At 48.0% G+C, this 12097-nt stretch overlaps 1 protein-coding gene across 1 annotated transcript; it reads left to right on the top strand.

Moving 5' to 3' along the window:
- The first annotated feature begins 1062 nt into the window (after window positions 1-1062).
- On the top strand, window positions 1063-7588 carry Mcidas (multiciliate differentiation and DNA synthesis associated cell cycle protein). The gene is made up of 7 exons (XM_038321172.1): window positions 1063-1179; window positions 1276-1372; window positions 1553-1644; window positions 5070-5142; window positions 5645-5886; window positions 6888-6998; window positions 7154-7588. The coding sequence occupies exons 1-7, from the start codon at window positions 1063-1065 to the stop codon at window positions 7586-7588; spliced, it is 1167 nt and encodes a 388-aa protein (XP_038177100.1).
- Window positions 7589-12097: the final 4509 nt, after the last annotated feature.

The raw sequence follows: 12097 nt of genomic DNA, 5'->3' as shown, positions 1-12097 counted from the left end.
TATTTCTGATGCTTGTTTACATTGAATTGATCTAGGTGGTCCTGGAAAAGGTCCCCTCATCCAAAGATGCTCCATTCTGAGAGAGGTCTCTTTGTAGTAGACTCAAAATCTGGAAGATGCTTCTTTCAGGGAGAGAGGGGGCTGACTTGAAGAGAGGTCTGTGTTAACAGCAGGGAGAAGCCAGCTGTAAAGAGGACAGCCAAATGCTAGGACAGCAGCTGAGGCCACCAGGGTTTTAAGGGATTTGGAAATGTCCACAGGGATTTTCAGAAACCGAAGTAAATGTCACTCCCCCCTTCTTTTTTTTCCCCGAGGCAGTCTTTTAGCTCAGGCTGGCCTAGGAACCAGTTTGTAGCCTAAGCTAGTCTCAAACTTACTGCAGTCCTCCTGCCTCAGCATCGCTTGTTTTTCCCCTTAAAACTGCTTGGGCACCATTTCCGGGGAAGTTGCAAGGCTCAGGTACAGAGAGGAGTTCTTGACAGTAGGCAAGAATGAGAAACCAAATGAAAGCCATACCCCAAAATCCAGAATGTTGTTCAGATTTGAGGGCCGTTTCTGTAATTTGGAGGGTGGCCTGGGAAGGCCCTTTTATTTCCCCACTAGAACCTTCTGGGAAAATTTCGGAGTTTGGCGATCATCACTCCACACTTTGTGGCCCTTGTGTCTGGGGTGGTAAGAAAATCAAAGAATCATTAACTTTCACATCCCTGCTGCCCATAAATTGGAAAGCTAGGAACCGGTGGCGCCCGCCTTCCCTTCCCTCAACCTTTCCACCCCCACCTTCGCCTGGCACAGCCAAGATGCTGCGGCGCCAAAGTGCGCTCGCGGGCCGGGCCCCGCGCTTTCAGCTCCCGGGGGAAGCCGGGTTGCCAGGTTGGTTAACGCCTCCGCCCTTGCGCAGATTGTCCCGGGCTGAAGGCGCCACCTCTGGCGCTCAGGCGCGGGCCGCCCCTCCCGCGCAGCCCTTTTCCTCCAGGTCCTCCCTTCGCTCCTTCCACGCGCCGTTGCCCATCTCTGACACCAACAGGTGCAGTAGCTCTGGGTGTGGGTCATCATCCCAGGATGCAGGCGTGCGAGGGCAGTGCAGCCGGACGCCGGGCCTTCGACAGCATCTGCCCCAATAGGATGCTGGATCTGTCGCAGCGGCCACTCGGCAAGCCCGGGAAGCCAGAGAGGAAGGTGGGGATGCTCGCTGTGGTCTTGGCTCTGGCAGGGTCTGCCAGCCCAATGCGCCCCGACAGCTGACCTGAGCTCCCCGTTTCTGTGCCCGGCTAGTTCGTTCCTCCGTGGAAGTCCTTCTCCGGATGCGGCGGCGACAGACCAGTGTCGGTGTACGAGGATCCTCCTGACGCAGAGCCCGCTGCACTGCCAGGTGAGCCCCGAGGCACCTGCACGATCCCTCGATACCTCGATTAAGCCGGGTGGGTGCGGCACACGCGATCCGCAGCCCCTTTTTCTCCGGGCTCTGAGGTCCTGGTTGAGGGTCCTGGTGGCGACCTGGCAGAGAGGCTTAGGGTTCGTTGGGTGCGTGTTTCCCGATCTTCCCGCGCAGCCCTCACCACCATAGACCTGCAGGACCTCGCAGACTGCACCTCGCTACTTGGCACCGAAGCGCCATCTAGTGCTGATTCTTCCGCCTCGCAGGTACTCTTTCCCTTGTTTGGCTCTTGGCCCCCTACAGATCCAAACGCAAAACTGGTGGATTTATTTCCTCTAAGGTCTCAAGATGGACTGGGAGCAGAGGCACACTCAGCATATTGTGGGAAGTCAAGCATCCCAGGTCCTAATTTTCTCCTCCCTCCTAATATGTTATTAAGTTCTCATTTTCGGGGCTGATCTGGCCAACTTTTACTGCCGGGACCCTTCGTTATTCTACTGAACAAGGCAATTCGGAGCTGGTGGGCTGAGGAACCACGTCAATGGGCACAAGCTCATAGGATAACTGTTTTGTTTGTCACCCACTTCCGGTCTCTCAGGAACCATTTATATTTTGTGGGTACCAAAGAACTATCGAAGTCACGGGGGTGGGGTGGGGAGGACAAAGGTCTCTTAAGCAAACTGGTGGAAACCACTCTGTCTGCAGAGACGGACACCCAGCAGCTGGCCACTTTAAACGTTTTATTTTACTCCTCTGTTGGAACCCAAAAGACTCTACAGTGACTGCACAGCTGACAGACCAATAGGCAGATCCACGGGAAGTGTATACGTTACACGTCCACATGGAATAACCCATTTTGCAGAGCTGAGGGAACACTTGTCTTTTGGAAAAGTCACTGTCATATCTGTGAAAACCTTGGGAAGTCATGATATTTCTCTTCAAAATATTATTCATTCCCTAAACACCTCAACAGTGTGACTTCTGCACAGGCAGTAGAGTGACTTTGCTCCATTCCCCAACACCATGAAGCCTTGGAGTGATGACATTCACTCTTTGTTCTGGCAGTCAAATTTACATAGAGTCTATCCCACAAAATCACCTGCTAACAGACCACATAGAAATTTCTATAGAAGACGGCAGCATGCCCCACCTTTGCGAACAAACAAATCTGGGCATCCCCAATGTTGGTTATTACAAGAAATTAGATGAGGAGAATGGGTGAATCCAGGATTCAGCAGTATTTAGTAACTTTATCTAATAGTTTGGAATGCCAGATACTTCCTCTTGAAAGTTCTCTCTTTCCTGGGTGGGGCCACCTGTTCCGGAGTACTGCTTTGTTGGGTTCTACCTGCTCTTTTTGTGACTTTATCACAAATTTATCACATGTTATCAATGTCTTTGCCTATGGAATTTTCCAACTATGTCTGTAAAAACTAGAAACATCACGGAGATCAGCCCGTACCCTTCTTCTCCTCCTCCTCTCCTCCTCCTCGCTACTTCTTCCCCGTGTTCTCCTTCTCCTTATTCTTCCTCTCCTCCATGCCCCCTTCACTTCACTTCCTCCCCTTGTGTGAAAACTGCAGAAGATGCAGAGTTAATGCACTTGAGTTAATTTTTACCCTCAGTTCCTTGCCTTCCATAGACATCCAATCCTGAGGCTGGCACTCAAGGTCCCCATTACTCCCCCCCACATTTTAGTCCCTTGCCATCTCGGCTAAGAGAGAATTTCTTCCTTTCCCCCAAAACTTCCCTACTTCATCCCATTTCCACCTCTTGCCATTGCTGACACATCCCAGACAAAGAATGGAGCCTCTCTGCTCTGGTGCCTCAGAGGCCAAGGACTCGATTCTTCTTTGGTGGTGCACGAAGTGTCCGGAAGGACAGGTGGTCTTATTCAGATGAGAACCCAAGGGAAGAGGACTCCTTCCAGTTTCCTGACAGCAGGTGCTGGGACCACAAGGTGCATGGGGACAGGTCCAGTACAGAGCTCTGCAAACTTCGTGACCACCATGAAGAAGTGGCTGAGCAACACGTCTAAGGACTTCTCTGCCAGCCTTTTATGCCCTTAGCGAGGAGCTCAGGGTACAGGTGGTGCCCAGAAGTGGATCTTAATGCAGAGGGTGGGAGGGACCACCACCCTGCAGAGACTGCTTCATTCTTTTTAGACTTGATGCTCAAATAAAGATGTCAAACTTGGGCCTCTCACCTGACCCAGAGTCCTCAGTGTCTGCAGCTGCTGAGGTCATCTGTCCTCTTTTGTCCATAAGGGAGTCTGGTACTTAAAAATAGGGCCAGAGAGAAGGTTAGAATCGGGGTTTGTTTCGATTTCCCAAAATATATGACTAGGAAAGAAGGGCTTCCGGGAGAACAAAATGATCAAGATAAAGATAAGAGTCAAGCCGGGCGCGCACGCCTTTAATCCCAGCACTCAGAGGCAGAGGCAGAGGCAGAGGCAGAGGCAGGCGGATCTCTGTGAGCTTGAGGCCAGCCTGGTCTACAAGAGCTAGTTCCAGGACAGGCTCTAAAAAAAAGCTGCAGAGAAACCCTGTCTCGAAAAACCAAAAAAAAAAAAAAAAAAAAAAAAAAAAAAAAAAAAAAAAAAGATAAGAGTCAATAGTGGAATCAGCAGGCATTTCTGGTGGGCATCTGGGATGGATCCCTCACACCAGCATCCTAGAAATTCCTTTCTCCTTTCGAACTCTGGCCTCCAAGGAAGTAGGGATTCCCAAGAAGACAGACAATGGCGCGGCCATGTCAGGCTGGTCACTAGGCATTGAGTAATCCTTCTTCTCCAGGATTCTCTCTCAGAGGAAGAGGAGAAAGCCTTCTGTGGAGCCTGCCTGCTTTCCACACTGGTGGGAGGGTTAACTGCGAGATTACGGAAATAGGAAAATGTCATTGACTTGAAATGCCCATCCCTTAAGAGACTAGGAAGATGCCTGGACCCCTACCTTCTTACCGTTTTCATTCTCTCTCAGGCACCTGGGAACCCTGGTCAGGAAACATGGAGGTGTATTCCACCATAGGTGAAAAGCCAACTCCAACTTTTAGAGAAACGGGGAAAACAAAACAAGAACCCATCAACAACAACAGCACACACACACTAACAACAGCAGCAACAACAACACACACACGACACCATAGCTGCTACAGTCTCCTGAACAGATACCTTTCAGAGTATCCCTGACCCCATTGGTCACAGCCCCACCCTTCCCTTTCCTTTACTGATGAGGTGGTTAGCACTTTAGGCCCAGACTTGGGAAGCCTTGGTGCCTGTCCTGGTGTTAACGCCAAGCTTTCGGCTCTTGGAAAGGTAAGGGTGGGGGTGGGGTGGTTTAAGTAGGAATTGCAATTCCTTGGGTGCACAAAGAATATCAGAACGAGTCAGCATGGCTGCCTGATGACCCACCTGTGAGGAAGCTCAGGCTGGCTGTTCAAAATCCAGCTGGACTGGCAGGGATGAATGGCTGCGCCTGTGGTATTTGAGATTTGCAAGAGCAATGCTCACGCTTGCCAACCCAAGGTAAACGTACTGTCCTATGGGTGAGGTAAAGTTTAATTTTTCTTTTTGTGACCCAGAGTGCATTCAGACTAGCCTTAGAAGCTGCAAGGATGTCTGTCTGTCTGTTTAGAATTGTTCTCCGGAGCCCAGACTCAGTGTTGACTGGCTCACACCATTGCTTTGTTTTAGAACCCTTCCTTGCAAACTGAAGAAGATTTCAGCCTGCAGAATTTCAGAGACACTGTGGATGATCTCATTGCAGGCAAGTGCAGTCTCCTTGCAGTTAAATGACAGAAGGGACGTCACCAAAACCATACACTTCAGATGGTGTCATGGTGAAGGTGGTCAGCCCAGCCTGACACTGGCCAGCCTCTCTTTCACCAAGGGGTCAGACTCTCCCTAATTGAGGATATCCTTTCCCTAAAATGGAGAAATTATGTCACGTGGTCTTTCGGTTATGGGTTTCTCAGTGTAGGTTCTGGAAATGAGGTACCCATTCTGTGATGCGGCGGGACAGAAGTTAAATGACAAGTATCTGCAGAGAAACAAAACCTTGTATGTTTCCCAGGCCCCAGGAGGTTTGTCTGAGTTCCTTCAGATTAGCTCAGCAGGTGCTTATGAAAAAAACGTGAGTAAGACCAGGAATCATAGACTTCGCCTTATAAAGAGAAATCATACAACCCAAATGTCTGGGAAGCATTTTGCCCCTGTGGCTAGTTGGGCTCGATCTGGAGGCAGCCAATCCAGCTTTTGCTTTCTCTCAGATTCATCCTCTTTGATGTCGCCTCCTCTGACCGACGGTGACTTTCCCTTTTCCCCATGCGATGTTTCCTCTTTCGGGTCCTGCCTCTCACCATCGCTGGACCCACCTGCCTTGGGGTCTCCACAGCTGCCCCCACCACCCTGCGCTCCAGACCTGCCGCCACCGCCAACCGAGCAGTACTGGAAGGAGGTGGCCGACCAGAACCAGAGGGCACTGGGGACTGCTCTCATAGAGAATAACCAAGTAAGGATGCCAGTGGTTAGGAATCCTGGGGTATGGTCAAGGCCTAGTACAGAGCACAAGTTGGGAATTGTAAAGGTTGGTGCAAGCTTCTGTGGGCCCGGGGGTTCTAATAGCCGGTACTGTTCAATTGGCCCAAACTGGTTCTGAACTCACTAAATCCAGATGATAGCGCCCACTGGACATATTCTCTCTCTCTCTCTCTCTCTCTCTCTCTCTCTCTCTCTCTCTCTCTCTCTCTCTCTCTCGTTTCCTTTTCTTCCCCATGCCCTTTCTTTTCTTTTGGAAAACAGGATCTCCTGTAGCCCAGGCTAGCCCCTAACTCCCTATACCGCAGAGGATGACCTTGGTTGATCTCCTCATCCTTCAGACATGCATCAGCATTTCTGGTTTATGGAATTCTGGGTACCTAACCCAGGGCTCCATGCATAAATACTCCACCAAACAGCGCTACACTTCCAGCTCCTTTTTCTTGAACTTGCCATGCAACACACACAGGCTTGCCTAGAACTCTGACCCTTCTGCCTCAGTTTCTCCTAGTGCCAGGATTACAGGTGTGCACCACTGCTCGGGATTCCCGTCAGATTGGTAATAGTGCTAACAATATTTATGGAAGTTTTCTATGTGCCTGACTCTGTGTTTACCAACTTATTTTCTTCTCTCATTTTATACAACACAGAGCTAGACAATCCCACTAGCCCCATTTTTATAGATAAATAAATTGAGACATGAGGCAGTTGAACTTCACAGGGAGCACCTAGAAGGGCTTGTTGTCCAAATCAATACTCTTGACTACCACCGAAGAACACATCAACGTTTAACTGAGATATGGTTTATCACACGATTATTTTGTTTAAAAAAAAAAAAAGTCAAACAATTGGCTACTGTCAGGAGAACAAAGGTCCGTGGGTCCTTGGTCCCGATGCGATGTCAGGGTCTGAGTTCAATTCCTGAAGAGTGGACCCAGCATTGTGGCCTCTCTGATGTTAGATGTCCTACTGCAGCTGCATGTGACGCTGACGCAGAAGCAGGAGGAGATCGCCTCGCTCAGGGAGAGAAACGTGCAGTTGAAAGAACTCGCCAGCCGGACCCGGCACCTGGCCTCAGTGCTGGACGTGAGTGGACAGGCGTGCGGGACACCGCTGGGAGTGTAGCAGCGGCGCCTGTGATGGGGCCCCTGGGTGTCCCCTGTGTAGAGCTCCCGGGGCTCTTTCTGTCAGCGCGACTCCAGGCGAGTCCTCCTGGCTCCAGGGCTCTTCATCTTTTACAGAAGTTGATGATCACGCAGTCCCCACCAGAGCCCTTCCAGATCAAGGCGACGACGAAAAGGAGCCTGGAGGAGCTGTTCTGTGCGGCGGGCCAAGCAGGACAGGGTTGCTCGGAAGTGGACGCCATCCTTAGGGACATCTCCCAGCGCTGCGATGAAGCCCTGCAGAACCGTGACCCCAAGCGACCACGGCTGCAACAAGAGCCAGGCAGCAAGAACTGCAACTCCAGGAACCTGCATGGTGCCTTCCGAGGGCTGCGCACCGACTGCAGCGCCAGCTCGGTGAACCTGAGCCACAGTGAGCTGGAGGAGGGCGGCTCCTTCAGCACGCCCATCCGCAGCCACAGCACCATCCGAACACTGGCCTTCCCCCAGGGCAAAGCCTTCACCATCCGGACAGTCACCGGTGGTTACAAATTCCGCTGGGTCCCCAGCTGAGCAGGGATGTGGTTTCCCCTAAAACACTGCCCTGTGACCTGATGGAAGCGTCTACAAGCTAGTGGAAACAGCTAGAACCATTTCTCTGCATCTGGTTTCCAGAATTCCCTGCAATGACATTCTGAAATGCCACAATGCCATTCTGAAAGTTTTTTGTTTGTTTGTTTTTTTTTTTTTTTTTTTTTGGTCAGGAACAAAAATGGTCCTGAAATGTTGACACCTGCGTTCTGAAAAGCTCTGCCCCGGAGCATGGTGTATTGCTCACCTCTCCTTGGTGAAAGTGTGTAAGTGTGTGTATACACATGCACACGTGCTACACACACATCATAGTCCAACTTAGAAGTATTTATTTTCTAGCGCTTTGAGTTTGTTTGTTTGAGCCAGACGTCACCTGGCCAGGCTGACCTCAGGCTTGCTGTTATGATGGCTTTGAACTGCGGGCCCTTCTGCTTCCACCTCCTGTGTGCTGGGATTACAGGTGTTCGCCACCACGCTTGGCTGGCTTTAGCTGAGTTTTAAAGTCATGGGTGTTCCAGATTTATAAGAAGGGAGAATAGTGCAAAGAAATGATTTTTTTTCCACTAAAGGGGCTTTCTTGGACTCATCTGATCCCCAGTCACTTAAGGATTCTAGGCCCAGAAGCCTGGTATCTGTGTGAGGGTTTCAACACTGGACTCAGTTTCCCTCAGTCTTTGGAGCACAACTGTGTCACTACTGAAAAATTTATTTCAGTTGGAAAAGAAAAAGAACAAAACAGGCAAGGCTACACAATTAGGTAAATGCTGATGCAGAACAGGCGCTAAGCGCATTTGTTTAAAGTCACTCCCCATAATTTGGGAAGATGAAGGGCTGGAGAAATGACTCACAGTTAAGAGTGCTGGCTGCTCTAGCAGAGGGCTAGAGTTCAGTTCCCAGAATTCATTTCGGTGGCTCACAACTACCTGGGAGCTCTAGTCCTGAGGGTCTGACATCCTCTTCTGGCATTTGTGGGCATATGCAAGCTTCTAGGACACACACATACACACTTACACACACAGATATACAAACACATGTACAAACACATACATACATAGACACAGAGATATGCAAACACACGTTCACACACACAGTGTCATAAATCCCTTTCTACCTTTTGTGGGCACCCGAACACTCCTGGGATACACACACACACACACACACACACACACACACATACACACACGAACACACACACAGAGGGAGAGAGAGAGAGAGGGAAAGGGGGGAGGGAGGAAGGGAGAAAGAGTTCTTTTTTTAAAAAACTATGGCAGTGTCTCCATGCATTCAGCTTTATCAGTGCAAATAAAACAGAACAACTGCATCCAAACCAAACTTAGTTAAGAAAGGCCAGTTGTTTTAAGCAAATGATATATACTGCACAAACTGGACTGCTCATCACGCTCTGCGTTATGTGCCTGGATCTTCTAAGCAGAATTTAGTGAACTTTGCTTTGATTCTTCACTTCCTATTGTCTGTAGTTCCTTTTTCCCACACTCTGTTCTAGAAATGGCATGAATGGCATATGTCACCTGATCCATCTCGGCCTCCACAGTTCTCCCTCTAAGGGTTCCCCCAGCTCCCTGGTCAGCTTGGGCAAGCTTCCAGACGCATTGCACCACAGTGCACAGCTGGCTCTTCAGTCTGAGTGGACATACCAGGTAGCAGGTGGGTTGGTTAAGGTGGCAGGACCTGCTCCTCCAGTTTGTCGTGGGTACTGTTATCTGTATTTAAATAGTCATTTAGAAACAAAAAAATTGATAAAATAGACCATGTTTCCTCATATTTTGTCGAACAAATGAATTGAAAAAGTGGGTTGTTCAGATTTTTTTTTTTCCCCATAGGCTCAAATATACAGTTACCTCAGGTCAGGATCATAAGAAACAACAATGAAGCCAGAAAAAAAGCAAACGAATAAAATTTTTTAAGCCTGTCATGATAAACAATGACCCTCCCGCTCTTTGCTTCTCATACTGAATTACCTTCAATGATCACGTACTGTAAAATATATTTGGTTTCTTGTATGCCTAACAAAATAAACTGGATTTTTTTCTATCTTGTATCTAGATTTTAAATAACCACACGGCTATTGTCTGTCATTTCACAGTTCCACAATCACCGTGCTAGTGACCAGCAGCTCTGTCGTCTAGGGGACAGCTGGGTGGGGAAAACTAATCCTGGGAAAAAGGAGGTGGAGTCAGGGGAAGCCATGGAGCTGCCGCTGGAGGTAGACTGGAACTTAGCTGGTAGGCCACGACCTCGTGGTGATGCACAGATTAATGGAGATGGGCTAAATTAATATGTAAGAATTAGCCAATAAGAAGCTAGAGCTAATGGGCCAAGCAGTAATGTAAACAATACAGTTTCTGTGTGATTATTTCGGTTCTGGATGGCCAGGATGAACAAGCAGCCCCCTGCAACACACACACACACACACACACACACACACACACACACACACGAGACAGAGAAATCCAGATTCTGTATCTAATGAAAAAAAAAGTCTCTTGTCTTTCTGGGTCTGGCTTATTTTGCTTAATGTAATAATCTCCAGTTCTATCTGTTTCTCTGTGAAAGTCAAAATATTTTTTTATGGCTGAGTAAAATTCCATTGTGCATCTGTTCTGCATTCTCTTTCTTCATATATTGATACCTGGGCTGGCTCCATTTTTTGACTATTATGTAGCAATAAACATGGATGTGCAAGTGTCCTCAGTATATATCCCATTGCTATAGTAGGTCATATGGTAGTTCCATTTTTAGTTTGTATGTGTGTGCATGGTGAGCGGTTTGTGTGTGTTTGGGACAAGGTATCTTATTGATCCTGAAACTCTTCGATTCAGCTAGGCTGGCTCAGCAGTGAGTGCCAAAGCTCTACCTAGCTCTGCCTCCCTAGTGCAATGGGGTAAAACCTAGTTTTAAATGTGGGTGCTGGTAGACCAAACTCCAGTCCTCACACCTACGCAGCAAACACTCGGCTGAACCATCTCCCCAGCTCCTCCCCACTGACTTCCACAGCAGCTACACTGACTCCAGTTTCTACCAGCACTCCCTGTTTCCTGACACCCTAGCCAGCTTTTGTTGCCATTTTTTTTGATAATTAATCAGATTAGGAGGGAATGTCAAGCAGTTTTAATTTGTATTTCATTGGTGACCAAAGAAGTCAGTCAATGTTTCAAATATCTGTTGGCCACTGTGTTTTCTTCTTTTGAGAATTGCCTGTTCAGCTCATTTAACTCAGATCCTTGGATCATTTGTTTTTTTTACTGTTTAAGTTTTGTAGTTCTTTATATAGTCTAAATATTAATAACTAAATGGATAGCTTACCCAGACCTCTCCCCACCTCTCTATAGCTGTATCTTTCTTCCGGTGTTTGTTTCCTTTGTTGTTTCTTCTTGGGATTATTTCCTGTGCCCTTGGAATCTCTCAGAAAGTTCTTGCCTGTGTCTGTATATATCCTGAAACACTTCCTCTACATTTTTCGCTAGCAGCTTCAAATTTCCAGGTCTCACATTAAGGACTTTTATTCAGTTTGAATTTTCATACAGGGTGAGAGATAGGGATCTAGTTTAGTTCTTCTATTATGTGGGCATTTCCCAGCATCGTTTGTTGGAAAAGAATCTTTTTTTTTTTCAATTATGTTGTTGACAGCTTTGTTGAAAGTTAGTTAGCTGTAGCTGTGTAAGTGTTATTTCTGGGTCTTTCATTCTATGACATTGATAAGCACGTCTGTGTTTATGCCCGTTTTTGTTGCTATGGGTTTCCAAAATAATTTGATATGTGGTATTGAGATACATTAAAATTTGCTCTTTCTGCTTTACATTCTTCATACTACTTCTCTCTCTTTATCCCTCCCCTCTGCTCTCACCCTTTGATCTCCGCATCTCACAGAAAAGAGTGGTGGCACAAGGCTTTAATCCCAGCAGACGGATCTCTGGGCGTTCAAGGCCAGTCTGGTCTACAGAGTGAGTTCTAGGACAGGCAGAACTGTTACACAGAGAAACCTCGTCCCCCAAAACAAAAACAACAAAAGAGTACAAGCACCTTGAAGTTCTTTTCCCACTTCCGCAGCAAATCACCTGAGGCCTGCAACTTGAAAATTTTAGTGCACATTTTGGGAGGTCTAAGAACATAATGACAGCATCTGCTGGCTCTAGCGAAGAGAAATTCTGCCTAAAAGAACACAGGGTGGAGGCATCACAACGGCACTGGGAAGGGGGACCTCTCAGGTCAGCAGTAATCTAAAGAGGGAGGAGGGGCCAGACTTGTTCTAGAATAGTCTCTCTCACAGAATCTAACTGGGTCCAAAAGGAACTACTTTAAGCCCTTCTAGTGGCCCCATAGACCAATTCCCTTGAAGTAAGCAGTGACCTCTTAAAGGTCCTGATACATTAACACTGTCACATTGGGGTTCAATCCTCTGACACATGCACTTTGGGGGACGACAGCCTTAGGTGAGCAGCTCTACTGAAGACATTCACAACAGCTCCTGGG

The sequence above is a fragment of the Arvicola amphibius genome, chromosome 3 (assembly GCF_903992535.2).
Source record: "Arvicola amphibius chromosome 3, mArvAmp1.2, whole genome shotgun sequence".
In the NCBI taxonomy this organism is placed as follows: Eukaryota; Metazoa; Chordata; class Mammalia; order Rodentia; family Cricetidae; genus Arvicola; species Arvicola amphibius.
Note: the sequence above shows the minus strand (reverse complement) of the source record. Positions and strands in the feature narration are given on the sequence as shown.